At 35.3% G+C, this 19,537-nt stretch overlaps 1 protein-coding gene across 1 annotated transcript; it reads right to left on the bottom strand.

Moving 5' to 3' along the window:
- Positions 1–1,523: 1,523 nt before the first annotated feature.
- mkrn1 (makorin, ring finger protein, 1) lies at positions 1,524–16,358 on the bottom strand. The gene is made up of 8 exons (NM_152978.1): positions 16,272–16,358; positions 15,399–15,527; positions 9,995–10,206; positions 6,431–6,651; positions 3,862–4,076; positions 3,555–3,665; positions 2,080–2,224; positions 1,524–1,980 (listed from the first exon to the last, which is right to left on the bottom strand). The coding sequence occupies exons 1-8, from the start codon at positions 16,343–16,345 to the stop codon at positions 1,768–1,770; spliced, it is 1,320 nt and encodes a 439-aa protein (NP_694510.1). The 5' UTR covers positions 16,346–16,358; the 3' UTR covers positions 1,524–1,767.
- Positions 16,359–19,537: the final 3,179 nt, after the last annotated feature.

The raw sequence follows: 19,537 nt of genomic DNA, 5'->3' as shown, positions 1-19,537 counted from the left end.
TAAGTCAATTGACTAAATCCAAATCAGCATTATAGATATGCTCCCAGTAAGTAGTTATCTCTTAAGAGCAATTCCTATCGGTTTATTAGCTAGTACTGCAGGGGACTTCTCGAGATCTACCCGAGCTCAAACTCCCCTCTCGCCTTGCAAACGGGAGAGAGCTCAGGGCTCTCTCCCGGGACAGCATGCCAAACACGCTTTACAATCAATCATCAGCTAACTCTTGAAACTACTTTTGAACAGTTATTTTATAGTGCAGTTTACACAATCTGTACTGTATTTTTAATGAAATAAATGCAGCTTTGGTGAACAGGAGAAGCTTATTTTAAACCAATTAAAAATACTGCTACCTACTGCCCCCCAAACTTTTGAGCGGAAGTGTATATTCAATAATAACAAAGATAAAATTATACTTTTGACGTATACATGATCTGTTTTCTATAAAGCAGCTTCAAAGATTAATTGCAGAAGTAGAAACAATGCATAAAGCATCTCCAAAGCAGTTTTTAAAATCACATTTGTTTGAAATACGATGTGCATTCAAGCACGATCCCTCACAGAAGCCTGATGTAGGACAGCAGGAACCAAGAATAGAAATAATGAGCATCATTTCTTGCGTTTTTCCCTTTTTCAGAGCATTGTAATACATTGAAACGTTAAACCTCGGAGGCTGTGAACAGTCTGTCAAACAAGAAAGAAGAAAATCAAGAAAAAGGATGCAATACTTTGATAATAAACTTTAATTTCAAGTTACATTGGATGGTTCTGAACCATAGAAAACGAGCACATTTCTGTATAAACATATGCATATCAACCAAGTTCGACAAGAACCGAATAACAATTGGGTGTTTGTGGTTCGACTACTGCCAGCTGAGCTTAATATGCAATACTCACTGAAGCGAAACAGATTTACAATTATTAGACAGTTAAACTGATGAACATTCAGCTTCGTATTTGAATGCAATTAAGTCGGCTATTTGGAAGTCCAGATTCACAAAGAATGGGCGCACTCAGTTCGTAGGGACGTCCCACAGGATACCACAGCTAATCAGGTACAGCTCAACGAGTACAAAAAAACAACTCGGTGGAAGAGAATAGAGGGAAGAACAAATGGACATTTACAATTAGGAATAAATGCTATGAGTCGCCCTTGGGAATGAGTGCATTTGTGAAATCGAGGAAGCTCCGAGACCACCACCATAACCACCACCTCCCACCCAGTCAGAATCAGTGCATGATGAAGGATATTTTTTAAAAATATCAGAAGCATCAACAGCCACCAGTTAGTGAAGTCAGACACAGTTGCTGTGTCCTCACAGTCAATGATAAACATGTTAAACCCACTCCCGAGATAAACCCGGCAAGCTAGATCTTTCCAATTATATATTTATATATAACTTAGTGTCCTTTCTTGTTTTTCAATTATTTGTTTTTTCCTCTTTAAACTTTTTCTAGTACGTTAACCAGACATGGACAGACTCACAGAATGGAGAAGGCTTACTAGAAAAGGTTTGCTTGTTTTCTTTTTTTTTAGCCTGAGAGCTATTTTTTAATGTCGTTTGACGTGTGTTTTAGATTCATTGAAATGAATTTGTTTTGTTTTTTTAATGGCCTGCTGAAAGGCACTGCCACAACACAGGGGGAAGACGCTACTGCCCATCAGTCACACGAGACAGTCCTGTCTAGTTTCTAACAGGGATTGAAATCGAGTAAATAGGGATGAGGGTTAGTTTAGGAGAAAATGAGCGAAGGACGGAGCGAGGCCTGCTATAGGTACAGCTCATAGTAATCGTCCAGCTCTTCGTGGAACAAATCCCACTCGTCCTCGGAGTCGGTGACGTCGTCGTCGGTTCCCGCAGCCAGAAGCATTAGGAGCATCTCGCTCAGCTCGAACCTCACCATCTCCTCGTCTTCGTTGTCGAAGGAGTCGCTGTTCTCCCGCTCGTCTAAAAGATCCCAGAGATGCGTCCGTCTGGTGTTCTGCAATACAGAGTCCATTAATGGCTCCGTTGCACATTGTAAAAGTAAATATGATATGCTTTTATGCTATTTGGCACTAGCATCGAGTTGAAGCCTTACCCGGTTTCTTCCATTGGAGCCGTTCTGTCTCCTCTGGGGTTGAGGCTCTTCCAGACGCCCGTCAGGGAAAGCGTGCTTGTAAAAGCAGTTGGCTCCAAACGGACAGGTCCCACGGCCTTCATCAAAATATCGGCATGGTTTAGTTCTGAGAAGGTGGAAAAAACAGATTAGCTAAACAAATAGATCACAATTTGATAATAACAGTCTAGACGACCCACAGTTTGTTTCTGTCCTTTAATAACGTTTAATACTTAATTCTGATTGGTCAGTCGTGACGCTCCAAGGTAACAAACGGATCACAATTTTGATAATAATGGTCTATAATATTGTGCCTTTCCACAGCAGACGACCCACAAGTTTGACCTGATTGACGACCTGTCTGGAATACTTGATTCTAATTGGTCGTGACACTCCAAGATATGTTATTCTGAGATAACAACCACTGAAACAATACAGGCTCATTCGGGTACTTTTAATCATCAGTGAATACAAGATGCACCATCTTGTGACTAAATAATACGTAGGTTAGTGTAACTTATACTCTATTCAGGTGTTTTTACTTCTGTCAGCTTTGCATTTAATTAAAGAATTAGTAAGCTACTACAGTTAGAACAATGTTTAGCGTCTAATTTGTAGGTTTTGTGGCATGTTGGGCTTTATTCTGCGATAACAACCGCCTCATTACCCTCCAGTAAGTGTGCCTTGTATGTCTACAAATAGGGAAGCCAGAATATTTGGATCGCTCTCTTGTGGCTGGCAGCAGTACATGTTTTAATTTAAACTCCACCCTAGTCACCAAAGGACAACAAAACCTAGACTTCTAAAAAGGCATGCTAACTCCATTAGCATCTTTGAAGGCAAACGGCGTTGCTTGCATTTTTCAGGTTCAAAATGTTAAATGTGATGCAGATAATTTCAACTACAGTGAACAGCAGATTATGTAATATTTCAGAAGTACTGGGGTATGTTCTATATATAATAAATAGTGGTGAAAAATGTTTATGGATCATGTTGGGTTTTTTTTGCAGCTTCAGCCTCATTTACCCTCATAGTCTGGACAAGAGAACACAGGATATTCTTTGGGAAGCCAACTTTAGTGGTCCATGGAGGGCAAAGAGTAATGGGTGAGTAAAAAACAAAACGTATTTATTATTTCTGAGGGGTGAACTGTCGGGTTATAGGAATACTTCACCTAAAAATGAAAGTTGTAACCATTTATTCTCCCATTACTGGTTTCTTTGTTTTGTTAAACACAAGAAGATATTTTGAAGAAAGCTGGAAACCTGTGACCATTTACTTCTATAGTACTTGTTTTTCCTACTATGGAATTCAATGGTCACCAGCTTTCTTCAAAATATCTTCTATTGTTTTAGGAGAAACCGGGATATTCAAAGGTTTGGAATCACTTGAAGGTGAATAAACAGCGAGTACATTTCAATTTCTGGGTGAAGTATCCCCTGTAAAAAAGTGCGTACCCCATGCCATCCTTGTACTTCTGAATGAGTTGCTGCTTTTCCTCCTTGTCCTCCACCCAGTATTCGCTTGGTATGACAAAGTTTGATGTAATTCGACACTCTGGGCAGGACCTGATGGAGAACATGTTACATTGTCACTAAAAAAAGGTTGTTAAACCATTTTCGCCAGCACCGATATTTAAAATAAGCACTGGACTATTAGAATTACTGTAATCAAAAGATAAAGAGCATAATATTACAGATCAGAGTCCCAGAATCCTACTTAACTTAATAGACGTTTAATTATCTTAAGGGCTTGAGGTCTTACTTTATGATCTTGCTCTCGAACTGCTTGGCGCTTCGCCATTTCCTGATGCACTTGAGGCAGTAGCAGTGGCAGCAGTTGGAGAGGATGCCGAAACGGCGTTCGCTAGGGTTGGTTTTCTCGAACACCACCTCCATACACACGCCGCACATCATGTCCTTGCTACGCTGGATGGCAAACGAGATTTCCATGTCCTTCTCGTGAGCTTCGATGCAAGCCTGCCATAAAAAATAATAATAAAATAAAAACAACAGAATAAGATTTGACTAAAACTAAAGGTGCCAGTTTACACCTGGTTTCAGGATGCGATCAGATTGACAAAAATCCAGCCTGTTGATGCTAAATACTTAAACATGCTAAATATTTAAATACAGGCTAAATACAAAAACACATAGGACTGGATTGCTCTCATAGAGTAATAGATCAGGTTGTCAAATGCATTTAAACAGACAGAAATAACCACCTACTGACTGACATACTACAACCCTTGTGCATGCTAATGGACATTTTTGTCTTTTTCTTTAGATTTGATGATAATAAACAGCATACATCATGGCCAGAATAAAGATATTATTGAACTTTTTGAATAACTTAACCTCATTTCCCTTCATAAATCTATTATATACTTAATATACAACAATAATTATGCTGATCTGGGTCCTAACTGTTAAAGCAATATTAGGTATCACTTTATTTTGATGGTCCATTTGAGTGTTAGTAGACTTTCTGCTTAATATCTGTTGATACTGCTGCTAAACAGACATTTAACTCACTATAAGAAACTTTGCAAGAACATGTCAACACACCCTAACCCCAATCTAACAGTCTACATATAATCTAATGAGAATTAGTTGGCATGTAGATGCAATGTAACTTAAATTCAACAAGCGAACCATCAAAATAAAGTGTGACCCAATATTTTATTCCAGCAACATTTAAGCAAAATGTACTACCAAACTATTTAATTAAAGAAAATTGTTGTCATTTTGGCCTGTGCAAAGTTTGACCTTATAGAATTCATAATTTAAATCATAATTTGCTCCACAAAAATAAAATCATAGCTGTTCTGCCCTCACTCCGGCATCTCTCTTGCCAAAGCTAGACAGACAGATAAACTCTTTCCAACACGTGAGATTGTGAGAGAATGCTGCTTTATTCCATGCCACATTGAGTATGTTGAAACAGAGTGAAACTATGTAAAAAGATGTACATGAAATGAGCTATAGTTATCTATGTACATAACAATTATATCTGAGATCGAATATAAACACAAACAGATAAACACAAACTTACAGACAATGCTTCTACAGATGATCACAGGATGAGGGGATTGTACGTGTCTTCTTGTAGGGTGTTCTTTTTAAATGAGGCAAATAACTAATTCTAACTGTCAGAATGTTTCTATGGCAATAACAAATTAAAAGAAGCTAAATGACTAGGCATTAACTTATGGATTCTGAATACTAATATTTAGTAGATGATCCAGCACAATAGTTTTTTTAATTACATTTTCTGCTGTTGAGATCTGCTGGCCAGATTTATTAATTGTGTGTTTATTGTATATTATAATGGATAGGGTGTGTTTTGTATGTATTTGTCTGTGTGTATTAGATTGTGTATTTGACACTAGGCATGGGACGATAAACGGTTTCAAGGTTTACCGCAGTTTGGAAGAGTAAAGGTACTAAAAAAAAAAAGATGATGATATACCTTTCCTAAGGTATATGTAAAGGTTTTTTTTTCATGTGATGAAGAAATCTGTGTTTTTGAAACTAATGAAGACAGCACTAGTCAATAATTTATTTTAATTACTTAACCTGACGTGTTTACTGTTCCAAAATATTATAAATATTTCCTAAAATGAAATATTTTGTGTTCAATGGGGAAAGAAAGTTGTTTTTTACCCAGACATTAAAAAAAGAATATGTTTTGTAAGGTTATCATACCGCCAGAAACTTATACTGGCCCATGCCTGTGACACTCCACAAAATATAATGCATCAAAATACTTTTCAAAGAATGCATTTTATTTTATTGATTATTTTTTCATTAAAAAAACAACAGCAGTGGCATCACTGTGATTTAAAGAGTCAATACCTTTAAATTAATGCATTTATGTAGTTATGTAGTCTGAGACTTGTTAAGGAATCCATATTAATTGATTTAAAAATCAAAAACCTGCTGCTCTCTGTACTGTTTTTTTCTTTGCATGTAAATACCTCAAGCCTTTTCAGCAATACTAGATTAAAAGTTCATAAGAAAAACTCCTATCCACCCATAAAGAATATAAAACTGAAAAGTGGTCAGAACTGGACTAAAGAAAAGTGTGTAACTCATTGTGTTTGAATTCTTAAAAAGTAATAACGAAATAAAATAAATGTCATCCAAAGGTTAATAAGTCGATGGTACAAACATAATAATTATAAAAATCAGTGGTGCAAAGTGAAAAAAATAAATAATTGATCAATAAAATTGCACTAAAGAGTGTGGACCAAGAGTAAACAGGAACTTGTCTACCTCCTCTATTTGTGATCTGATTGGCTAAACACATCAGGTGTAAACGGTCTACTCACCCTGATGTGTTGCGAGCGCTGAGAGGTGTCGGACGGGTGGAGCACCTGTAGGCCGCACATGTCGCAAACGTCGCCGTGGAGGTAGGCACAGTTAAGGCCATAGCGACATTCGCCAACAGCGGCGTATGGGCAAAGCTGCTTCTTCATTTCTTTGTTGGCTTGTTCTTTCTCGTACTCTTCTTCGATGAGAGGACCGGGCCCCTCACACAGCACTGGGTCGGCTGTGAGGAGAGGGGGGGAAAGAAACCGTTTTAGGGTTTAGTAACTAACATCCTGGGATTGGGATAGAAAAATTACCACATTTAGAAGTATAGGGATGTGTGATCTTGGATAAATAAAATTAAAAAAAAAAACGAAAAACTTGATAGTAAATAAGTTAGTAACTGAAACGATCATAATAAATACATTTAAATTCATTAGGATGATTTTTTTATGACTGCATACAATATGATAAAGAAATTACAAGAATATATAAATACAAAACAGCAACGATATAAAGGAAATAAACAATGTATTAAGGTTTTCTGGGCAGTCTAACAGTACTCAGAAACAAAAATCTAAATGTAAACACAAAACTGGACTGTCTTTATTCCGTAAGTAACTAAATCCAATTCCTCTTCGATGATGATTATGATAATAATAAGAAGAATTTTTAATGCTGAAATGGATGATGGTGTATTTTTATTTAATGCCATGTTGACACAAAGGCTATTTTCATGGCAAGAACACCAATACATATGAATTAATACATAGACATTTAAAAACAGGAAACAAATGAATACGTCAATTAGATTTTTAATGTTAATACGTGATAAAAAAAAAAAGTAAAAATCCTGGTGAAACTTTACTGAATATCTGCTTTAAGTGATTTCAATTCGAGCCTCCTGCAGTCCTCTAATGGTTTAAACCTTCCTTAAAACACGTGTAATTGATCAACTTTCATTTGATTGTGGTTCTACTTTGCTGTGAATCACATATCCTGAACTGACTCCAGTGAAACTCTCTATTCTGCAGCCCTGTTCTGTGGTGTGAGCTAAAAAAACACCGATCCATTTTTTGAGTCAATGCTAGTGAAGTCATAGATTTTGCTGATGTATTTGGTGTTCTGCCCATGTAACGCTGTAAGTGAAGCACCTGCTTGCCCGAATGTAGGAGTGTTGGCTGCTGCCCAAAGACTAGGAAAAGTACAGCACTGTTACTTCAGCTCTTTGCTGATGAAGTCAGCTTTTAAGATGAATGTAAGTGGGTCTGGGCCAGCAAGAACAAGAGAGAGCAGGGGTAAAGCACAGCCGGAGATCTGCTGCGTGTGCTGGGTCAGTCCAAGTTTAGTAAAGGAGACTGTTATTCAGGCTGCATTACAGAACAGCTAGTTGTGATTGTATGAGCAGCATTTGAAGTGGTCATAAAATGGCGATGAAATGCACCTGCGGACACACTCGAAGAATCTGCCAAGTTGTGATGTTGCTTAGCAACTGTAAGAAGCCTACAGTTGGGTTAATGGGCTTTATTAATACAGTTGAAGTCGGAATTATTTGCCCCCCTGAATTATGTATATTTGTTCTCCGTAATTTCGGTTTAAAAGAAATAAGATGTTGTTCAACACATTTCTAATCACTGATTTGTTTTATCTTCGCCATGATGACAGTATATACTATTCTACTAGATTTATTTCAAGATACTAGTATGCAGCTTAAAGTGACATTTAAAGGCTTCATTTTGTTAATTAGGCAAGTTACAGTAATTAGGGATGTCATTGTATAATGATGGTTTGTTCTGTGGACAATCAAAAACAAATATTGCTTAAGGCTGCTAATATTATTGACCTTCAAATTAAAACTGCTTTTATTCTAGCCAAAATAAAACAAATAAGGCTTTCTCCTGAAGAAAAAAATACTATAGTAAATACTGTGAAAAAAATTGTGCTCTGTTTAATGTAATTTGGGAAATTTTTGAAAAAGAAAACAAATTCACGAGGGCTAATCATTTTGATTTCGACTATACATGGCAAGGTTATTTTAGTCTTATATTTCAACACAATTTCACTGCAATTTGTAACTTTTTGATTTAGTGGTGAATTCGTACAAGTCTAATTCATCCAATTTAGTACGACTTGCTCATCACCAAATGATGGTTGGGTTTAGAGGTGGGGTAGGATGCCACGCCTCATTTTTAAAAATCGTACGACTGAACTCGTACAAATTAGCCACTAAACGGACAAAACGTAGAATACTTTCTCGCGAGCTCAGGCTGAATATTTATATATCATGACCGTATTTATGTATATATTGAATTTGCCGTTTAGCAATTGTTTACTCATTTTTATGCATTTTACTTTCGGCTTTTTATTTTGGTTTTAATATTTCTGTTAGTTAGCTGAAGTAATTTAAATTAAATGTAAATATTTTTTCAGCTTTATTTAAATAAAAAAATACAGTTTTAGTGTACATTAAAAAATATTAACATTGCTATAAATGGGTTGTTGCTAGATCAGATATAGTTGTGAAAATGATTAACATTATGTATTAAATTTTCCAATAATTGTATTTTATTAACGTCTACTCCCACACCAATCCTAAACCCAACTGTCACAGTATCGTATAAACAGTAGTTGTACCGAGTATTATTTATGTTATCTAATAAATTACCCAATAAATTGTATTTTAACGTCTGCCCCTACCCTAAACGTCACAGTAATGTAAAAATATTCATTATTGTTATACAGTGTCATACAAAATTCTTCTATGTTGATGTGCATGTTGCACTTCCAGTCATCCGTGTATCCTATCTAAAAGGGCATTGTAATTTTTTAATGAACACTCACATTTAATCTGATGTTAACCACAGCTTTTATTTTCTGTTATTTTATCATCATAGAGTTGGCTTCCTATGGTGAGTTTGAACAGCGTTTCTCTGTGTTACTCCCAGGGTCATGGGTTTGATACCCAAGGAATGCACATACTGATAAAGCATGAAGCTTGAATGCACTTGCTTTGGGGAATAAAAAAAGGTGTCTGCCAACTGCACAAGTATAAATAAAACACCCCAAACCATGGTAAAAGCCTATAAAGACTCAAGTGATGTAGTGAAAACACGATAAAGACCAAGAATATTCAACTTCTCAATATCAGTTAATCCATCATGATACACAGCATTTAAGATAAAATGGTTCATGTTTATTTTGACAATGTTTTAAGATTAAATTTATTAGTTTATGATCACAATAAATCCTAAATCAAAAAGTGAACTAATGCACAGAATATCTAAATTAAACTAGAATAACAACAACTGTCTGTTAACTGTTACTTCACTAAATGTTAACAGATGGAACAGTAATTAATGATTGAATTGGAAAAAAAGAAATCCAATTCAATTCGAATCAGAGTAATAAAATCCTGACACATTTAATCAAATTTATTCAACAGGAAGTGAGGACAAGAACGCCACAAAAGTAGTAAGCTGATCATAATACCAGCCTTCATATTGTACACCAACTGCTTGGCTTATCTATTGGCACCATGTTTTCACAGATTGTCTTGGCTGAGCATCTTTCCCTGCCACACTCACCCCTCCCGCAGTAGGGCTGCCCTGGCACGAACTCGGCGGCATTGACCCAGTCCACTGCCCCTGAGCCTTGGGGCTTCTCCTGGGCGCCGGTCGTGCCACCTGGCCCATCAGACACGGGTTCAGGAGTGCCAGCAAGGGGAGCAGCGGTCAGCGGCATCGACGGCTTCGAACTGGGGACTTCGTCTTGCTTGGAAGGTTTGGTATGTTCATACCTAGGGCACAATGCAAATTGAATGAAAACTGAGCTGATGCAGTAGGTAAGCCGTGCAAAGAAAACGCTGCTCTAGGCCTTTGTGGTTATTCTGAAATGAGATGAAAAATGAGAAGAAAGAAAATTGTTATTTGTTTATAATAGATATCAAATGTATTGCATTTTTATTGTTATTAATACCCTGAAATAACATATTTAAAGGGATAGTTCACCCAAATATGAAGAATCTGTCATTTACTCACTGCTCTTAACCTGCTCTTAGTGTTTTGCAATAGTTTTTTATATAAATATTATTGCTTTTGTATTATTGTTAATGCCTTAAAATAACACATTTAAAGGGATAGTTCACCCAAATGTGAAGATTATGTTATCATATTTTGAAGAATGTTGAATCTATTGACTTGCATGGGATTTGTTTTTCTATGGATGTCAATGGTTACAGGTTTCCATACTTTTTCAAAATAACTTGTGTTGAACAGAATAAAAAAACTCATAAAGGTTTATAACCACTTGAGGATGGGGAAACAGTTAAGAAATTTACATTTTTGAGTGAACTGCCACTTTAAGTGAGTGGTAAATCTTCAAAGAGACAGTTCACCTAAAATGTTTTTGCACCCACTGATTTCTATTTATAAAAAATGGGTATTGTCAATTGTCTGGTTTCCAACATTCTTCAAAATATCTTCTTTTGTGTTCAACAGAAGAAACTCATACAAGTTTAATTTCACTTTAGGGAGAATAAATGGAGAGTAATATTGAATTTTTGGATAAACTATCTATTTACATTAAAACGGTTAAAACGGTGTTCTCAGATAATATTGTTCATTTAATATAGTATAAGATGGGCATTTTAGAAAAATGTCTTTAACAATCTTTAAAATGCTGTGTTTTTTTTCTTTCATAGGTGTCAGAGTGTTTGCCACTGCAGATGTTTTCTCAAGCTGTCACAAACCATGGTGAGTACATGTGTTGTTCACCTTCATAGTGCAGCAGTTAAATATGACAGAAGTGATTCATTTATAGACGTAATACTTGCGAGTGTGTTTTATAGTGCAGGCTGTCTACTTATATCAGCATACACATTTTAAAACTTGAAATAAAATATAAGAAAAGGATTCTAGGTTAACTGATCAACCTTACTAATTCTTTGTGTGTAAGAACAGGTTTTTATGTAGCATTAGGTTGTTAGTATTTCAGAAAACATTCATTTATTTTGGAAAAAAAAAAAAGAGCTTGGCTTTCATGTGCAATGGTTGTAAGGTAATCAATCCATTTGAAATCCATTTACAGACTTTCATTTAGCAAGAATGTATTTGTAAAGTATAATTAGTTTTTAAATATCATTTTAAAAATGCAGAGTTGCACATAATATTACTCATATCAACACTGGCATATTGTGATATTGGTTTATTGTTGTTGTTTATGGATTTTCAGGTTTGTGTTTCATGATTGTTTGTGTTCTGTGAAAACCAAACCCATGACTTTGCTTTTGCAAGCTGTCTGAAACGTCTTTTGAGCAACACAAACAGACACTGTAGTAAATAAACAAATTAATAAATGCAATGTGTGTCACAGGCACTGCAAAATTGAATATTAACACTGATTATTTCATAATAGGTCTGGTATAATAGAAGACTTTAAGGGTCCAGAAGTTTTGGTGTCTGCATCAAATTAAATTTGCGAAAGTGATTTTGTTAACACAGAAACCATATTGAATGCAAGTGTTGACTTAGTTTCCAACAACTTGAAAATATTATAAGTGTTTGTTTGTTTGTTTGTTTTGAGCTTCATGCCATTTAATGCTATTTTTGGATTAACAGCACTGTTAAAAATCTCTTCAAACGAATCTAATATGTTTTAATTCTATGAGGAATTCATTTTATTCAATTCAACAGAATGTGCTTCATATTTTAAAGTGCAAAATATGAGTGCAATAATGCAATATCTTTATTAAGCATAATAGATTTTATGTGAAGTACTAATGCCTTTAATGATACAGATCATCCTAAAGCATCTTTCATTTTATTTTTCTTGATTAAAGTACCTATATTATCGATAACAATAATAAGGATGAAAACAAAATATGTGCTTGAACATAGGTTTATTATATTTTAAAATATAATGGAGACAATATAAAATAAACTACATATCTTAAATATGTAAATGGATAAACACAGGATAGTGGTATTTTATTTAGTATGTTTTGTTTGTTTATATAAATACTTGCATTTTAGGGATGCACTGTGATTCTTAATATTGTAATCCTTTTAATAATTAAATAAAATATTTTGTCTCACAAACAAAACATTAAACTAAAGACATTAACAAATATAATCATTTAAATATATTTCTTAAAATATTATTTAATAAAAATGCTAATATATACAAAATTTACACCAAAAAAAAGTCACCTATTATAAATCATATTACTAAAGTAGATTAAAATATTATATTATTATTGTGATAAAATACTGTTTATTTATCGTTTAAAAAAGAAGGAATAGTTTTCCCCAATATGCACAAACTAAACCATTAGTTCTGATAACCAACAAGTCTGAACACCCCCTGTCATAACACACAGTTTAGTGCCTGACCTTTAGCATTCCCATTACTCCCCAACAAATCACGCCTCAATGCTCTCCTTATGCATCTAGAGACCCCTCCATCCTCAATCCTCCCGGGTCATCCAGCCCTATTCTCGCCCCGTGCGTGTTTGTGCGCGTGTGTCAGCCTATATGCGGGGGTGGGGGGGTGTTCGCATAAATAAATGACTCGGTGGCGGAAACACAAGTGGCTACTGCAGAATGGCAGCGTGAACCGAATGAACCTGACGGCGGTAGCAACAGCAGAGCGCGTGAGAGAGCAAGAGAGAGAGAGAGAGAGAGATGCATGTTAACACATTGAGGTTATGTAATTGCCATGCAGGCTGCAACGCTGCTCTATTTGGCCCCCAGATCGGTGGGGGTGGAGGGAGTTTAGAAGGAGACAGCAAAGATAGACACAAAGCAGCAATGGAGAATCCGTCTATAATGAAGCACACATTGAGGCCCATTCCACACACGCTTAATGAACACTGGACGACCCCCTAGCATCCCTAAAAATATGCGGTGAGCCCCATATGGAGACAAAAGCATCCCTGCGACCTCCCCGTGTCAACAATACAACTCTGTCAGACATCAATCTAAACCCAGACAGCACGTATTTAAGCTCAAGACGCAGAATCCACAGGAACTGGAATTCTGTAATAGTATTTAAGCTAGTGAGTCCTGCATTTTTAAACAAAAAAAGTTAGCTTTTCAAATGTTATGTTTTTTTGTTTATTTTATTAGGAACAAATTTATGGTATATATTATATTTATGGTATATATATTTATTTATTTAAATGTTAATTGTTATACATTTTCAGTCCAAATACTTGCTAACATGCTAACAAATTGTATGCTTTTATTTTCAGAAATCATGTCAAATTTTTACATCACTCGCCATAATATTTACATAATATATGCATGCACTGTGCATATTTATTATGTATATATAAATACACACATCATGCATGTATATATTTGAGGCGTGTCATTTTTAGATGGTCCAATCAGGGCAAAATAAATGACAATGTTCATGCAAAACAAATATATAATTAGAAATGCTGTCTGGTGTAATACATATTTGTCTTAAATATTAAATATGGCATATCATGCAATCAGGATGATAATAATAATAATAATAATAATAATAATTCTTCCTGCTTTGGGTGTGTGTATTCATATATATATATATATATATATATATATATATATATATATATATATATATATATATATATATATATATATATATATATATATATATATATATATATATATATATAAAATTCTTCCCCCTGATTTATTCACTTTTGCATTTTATATAAGTGTGTATACACATTAGACAGACACATATTGTGTAAATGCAAACTTTTATTTTGAATGCGATTAATCACCATTAATCATTCCACAAAGTCTAGTTACAAAAATCAGATATTTATGCTGAAGACCCTGAATCCATAGGAAACAGACCTTAGGAGGAGAGTAAGAGGGAGCTCTCAGTCAGATGTAATGCTGTCATAGAGCAGCCAACGCCAAACAAAGACATTCCCATAGTGCCGAGCTGGGGGCAGCAGTTACTATGGGGATACACTTGACCGCAGACAGATATGAGACAAACATTGTCTGAACTGTCTGGCTCACAGGCTAATTTTTACACCGCTTCAAGCACCTGTGCACTTGACTGCATTGGCCAAAGGTGGTTGGCTTGTTGGCTAGTTTGTTTCGAGTGCACTTGTTGGCGTTTACGTAGATTTAGACAGCAAGTACACTTGAAAATATTTACGTTTTTTTTTTTTTTTTTTTATGTTTTTTTTTTTTTTAAACACAAATGAGGAAATTTGGAAGAATTAGGGTAAAACAATACTAAGGAGTTAAATGCGGTTTCCAACATTCTTCAAAATACCTTATTTATAAAAAATAATCAAAATAAAATATAAAACGCAAACAAGTTTGATGCAAGTAAATTTTTAAGTAATTTTCATGTTTGACTCAAAATAAAGAAACAAAAAAAGGTCTGCAAATTGTTCATTTGCATTTATGTGGTCTATAGATATAGATACCCGAACATGCAAATGATGCATTTGGAGGCCACTTCTATATTAGTGCATTTTATTTCTATGCATATAACATTAATCTAACAGAAATGCATTGGACAATTACTCATTTTCATTTATTTTAAAGAGATATGCTAAGAAATGTATTCTTTTATGCCATATTTTATTTTTAAAATGTTAAACTCTTCAAACGTAAATGGGGTGAGGGTTAAAAACCTGTTTTCGACAAAAACCCCTACAGATTTAGGAAGAACTAAATAATGACTTGGATAAACTGCCTCTTTAAGAAAGCGACTAACCCAACAACTTGTTTACAAAAAAATTCCGCGTCTCAGATGTCGCAGGCATGTAATGAAGCAACACACAACGCTTCTCAGAAGCCCTGCTTACCGCTACTGCATTTAAACCCGCTCACGTGTTACGCTCTCCAGCACAGAAATACAGATTACATTACCTTTGATGTTATGCAAGATCTGTTCAGATCTGGTCATGAGCGCCAGCGGATGTTTTGGTGCACATTATAATGCAACACATTACATCATTGTGTCTCATACCTGCAACGGTCCCCGAAAGCACAGCATCCCTTTTGGAAGAACTTGCAGATCATGGTTTGCTTGCAGCTGCTGAGGTCGTGTGAATATCGACAGTTCTCACCCTCTTTGCAAAGCCCGTGCATGAAATACCTAGAAATGAAGGATGGCTTTGAGACTGGCCTTGATTGGTGCCACTGAAATATAATCTAGCTATCCGAAGGTTAATAAACAAGATTTTCATAACAAAATATTATTAAGATCCAGGTCATATTAATATAAAAACGACTTTAGAAGGACATGACTATAATATGCATTACACTGACCACATATTTTATATGGATAGACTTAATTAGTTCTTCATATGTGCGTTTATTTGACAATAGTGCTAATGTAAACATTGCATATTACTTGTGCTTTAAGTCGTGTTATACCTTTGACTGTGTGGCTAAATAAAAACGTACATTTTGTAAAGTCATGACTAGACTTGGATAAAGCCTGATAAATTAATTCATAAGCATAAATCATCAAGGCTGACACTGACACATTGGCTGAATCCCAGAATAGTAAACTCAAGGTTTTATTTTATGGCTTCCTAGCTGTCAAACTGGCTGCATTATGAGGAAGATGCGCTGTCGTGTTGTTTTGAACAAACTCGGATGTCGCAGAGATACACTAACAGAGGAAGAAAGAAACGCAAAAAAACAGCCGCTGTCGGACTGATCTGTGCGTTACAATAACAAACACACACTCTCACACACACACTCATCCAGTTCAGCACAAAGACAGCGGCGATAACCGAAGCCTCGTCATCGACGCACAGACAGCCGTTTGTGTTTTATATTAGTGACCGTTTCGTTTTATTATAAGCGCGTTTATCGGCGGATTTCCACTAACCTGCAGGTTACGTGCTTCGTCCAGCCTCCGATAACTGCTGGAGCCGCTGTTGACGCTGCCGCTGCCTCCGCCATTGCTGTTTATGTTGAAGCCTTAGCACCCGGATCTTCCGGAAAGCGGCCGTTCTGCGCTCGGCCATTTTCGGAAAACCGAAGCCGCATTACGTGATCGAATGTTTTCGGTGAACAAAAAAAGCCGCAGAGGGGTCGGGTGTTTTCGGGAAACCGAAGATAAACCAAGACCCAAGAGAAAAACAATTTCATCTAACTCCATTCCGTTGTAAACTTTCACAAACCGACTGAAAAATGTCAGATATTGAATCAATTATAGAGCCATAAAAAACACAATGTATAAAATATTCAATAATTAACAAATCATCCAGACATTAAACAGAAACTTTGTTAGGGGTTAGATAAAACCATATTTTTTAAAACAAATCATACAATTGTTTTTTGCATTCTCACCCTTCATTATTTTTAAAGCCTCTGCATAGGTGGCAAACTCCTTTTTAAAGACGATCAAACAAGGAGCTCATTCATTTTCTTTTCGGCTTAGTCCCTTTAATAATCTGGTGTCACCACAGTGGAATGAACCACCAACTCATCGAGCACGTTTTTACGCTGCGGATGCCTTTCCAGCCTCAACCCATCACTGGGAAACATCCATACTCTCTTATTCACATACATACACTACGGACAATTTAGCTTACCCAATTCACACACATGTCTTTGGACTTGTGGGGGAAACAGGGGAACCGGGGGGAAACCCACATGAACACAGGAAGAACATGCAAACTCCACATAGAAATACCCTAGCCGAGGCTCTAACCAGCACAATTACATTCATTCATTTATTTTCTTTTTGGCTTGGTCCCTTTATTAATCAGAGATTGTAATGACCTGCCAACTTATCCAACATATGCTTTATGCAGCAGATGCCCTTCCATCTGCAACCCATCACTGGCAAACACCCATACACTCATTCACACACATACACTAAGGACAATTTAGCCTACCCAATTCATATAGCGCGTGTCTTTGGACTTTGGAGCAGACCCACATGAACAGGTGGAGAACATGCAAAGTCCACACAGAAATGCCAACTGACCCAGCCGAGCCAGTACTAACCACTGAGCCACCGTGTTGCCCAATAATAATAATAACAATAATAATTAATATTAGTTATTTCTGAAGGATCATGTGACTCTGAAGACTGGAATAATGATTAATGATGCTGAAAAATCTTCATTAAAATTAGTTATATTAAAAATCCTAAACGTTTGACCGGTAGTGTGTATAAAATTAGCAATAATAATATTGACTTCAACTGTACATTCTCAAAAAAAAAAAACAAGTTTAATCTAAGCTAATAAGTGAAATCACCCTGCTATCATCTATTGCTGAGGTAACTACTGACTGATTTCTCAATGGCTCTGAAATACATGCAGAATTAGACATCTTGTTTGTCTTTGTTTCATGTCAATCAAACTACCTTGCCTGTCACCACTCGTGGTTTAAACTTTTTCGAATCTTTAAAGACCGAAACCCAGTGCTTGGTTACCAAATATTACACCCCTCAAACATTGTGAAGTCAAAGAAAAGAGAAAAAGCAAACCAAATAGCTTTACACGTTTTACTTGAATAGAACGTTTTTTCAGAGCACATAGAAAAATATCAGTCATTTGTTTGGAATTCGACTTTTATAGACGTCCTTATTGACAATATACACTGTGTCTAATGACCGTCACTAAGGAGAACCGTATGCAGGTTATTTGTAATATTCTTCGCGCATGGTAACTAATAATCCTGCATACGTTTTGTTTTTAGAACACAGATGCAGTCATCGGAAAATACATCCAAGAAGAAGTCAAACAGCACAAAAGTGAGGTGGTTGTTATGCTTTATAAGCGGCTGTTTGAGCCGGTCTCGGTGCTCTTGTTTTAGAGGATGTCAATTATGAAACACAGCTGGATTCTTGCTCTCTTTCTGGCTCAAGCATCTTCCAGCCTGCTAGGGATGAGGTTGAGGAAAGATGGTCAAGTTTGGGGTGCTGGTAATGGAGAAAAGCATGCACTTTACCATAGGTTTGATGAATACGAGAGCAGCGGAGGTTTTGAATCAGATTATTTTGAAGGTTTCGGATCAGGGTTTAATGATGTTCCTCAACATGATTATGGTCAGTTCAATTCGGACACGGTAAGAATACTTATGTGTGAATCTTTTTTTTTTTTTTTTTGAGTGTGATAATTGGACACTAAATGTTTTAATGTTGTCTACATTATTTTGGAAACAATAATGAAAATGTTATCTTATTTTAGGCAGTGGTATTTCATTGTTGAAATGCTTTTGTGTAGTTTTTATTCAGAGTTTGAATTACTTTAAATTATTTTTGATTTCTCCTTTTTTGTTGCTGTTTTTCATATTTATATGACTATATACACGTGGAGTTTTTTTGTTTTGTTTTTATAAATTTTTTGTTGTTGTTGTAGTTATTTTAATACACAAAATTAACCTAAGTAAAATAATTTTTCTGCCAATTACAATTGTTTTATTAATTTTATTCCTGCAAATATTTATTTATTTCAAGTAACAAAATTTTACAAAAACTTAATCCATAAAACAAACAAAAGGTTTGTTTTATGGATTAAGTGTGTTAATTATAAAAAAAAAGCATTAGTATTATTTTAAAAACATTATTAGTAATACTATTATCATCATTATTAATATTACCCCAAACGTGATATTTTAATCTTCCTACTTTTTCTTACCTACATTTAAAAATAAAAACATGTTAAATTTAGTGTTTCTTGGCAATAGTTTATAAAAGAAATTTATGATCAATTTCTGAGTAAAAATAATTTCTCTGCTTATTTCTATAATTTATAATGCATCAAGTTAAACTAAATGAAAATGTACATATTTTCTTGGCAATTACTTTTATTTAGGCTTATTTCAGTAATTTATTTTATTAATTTCCCTATTGTAATCCTCATTTCACCCCTTAGTTTTGCCCTTTATTTTTATAATGTTGGGCTGCTTTAATATCTGTATCAATGATTCTCATTCATATTTTCTCTATAGTCTGGTTGCAGATCCATCGAGACAAAGGCATGCAGTGAGCAGCCGGATTGTGCAGGATGTCTGGGTTTATATTCCTGTAATCTTGCCGTTGGAAAGTGCCAGCTGAAAGGACTCTCTCGAAAATCAGGTAAGTGGAAAATAAAATATAAATGTGTTAAATACTTGTTATATAGGATACATATAATA

The sequence above is a fragment of the Danio rerio genome, chromosome 4 (genome assembly GCF_049306965.1).
Source record: "Danio rerio strain Tuebingen ecotype United States chromosome 4, GRCz12tu, whole genome shotgun sequence".
Taxonomy (NCBI): domain Eukaryota; kingdom Metazoa; phylum Chordata; class Actinopteri; order Cypriniformes; family Danionidae; genus Danio; species Danio rerio.
This window is presented reverse-complemented; position numbering and strand designations above follow the sequence as displayed.

Excerpts from the sequence above, each read along its gene's own strand:
- mkrn1 (NM_152978.1), bottom strand. The coding sequence starts at position 16,345 with ATGGCGGAGGCAGCGGCAGCGTCAACAGCGGCTCCAGCAGTTATCGGA. Across the intron at positions 4,077-6,430 it reads AGCGCTCGCAACACATCAGG|GCTTGCATCGAAGCTCACGA; the intron begins GTGAGTAGACCG and ends TTTTTATGGCAG. Across the intron at positions 3,666-3,861 it reads TTCGAGAGCAAGATCATAAA|GTCCTGCCCAGAGTGTCGAA; the intron begins GTAAGACCTCAA and ends GTTCTCCATCAG.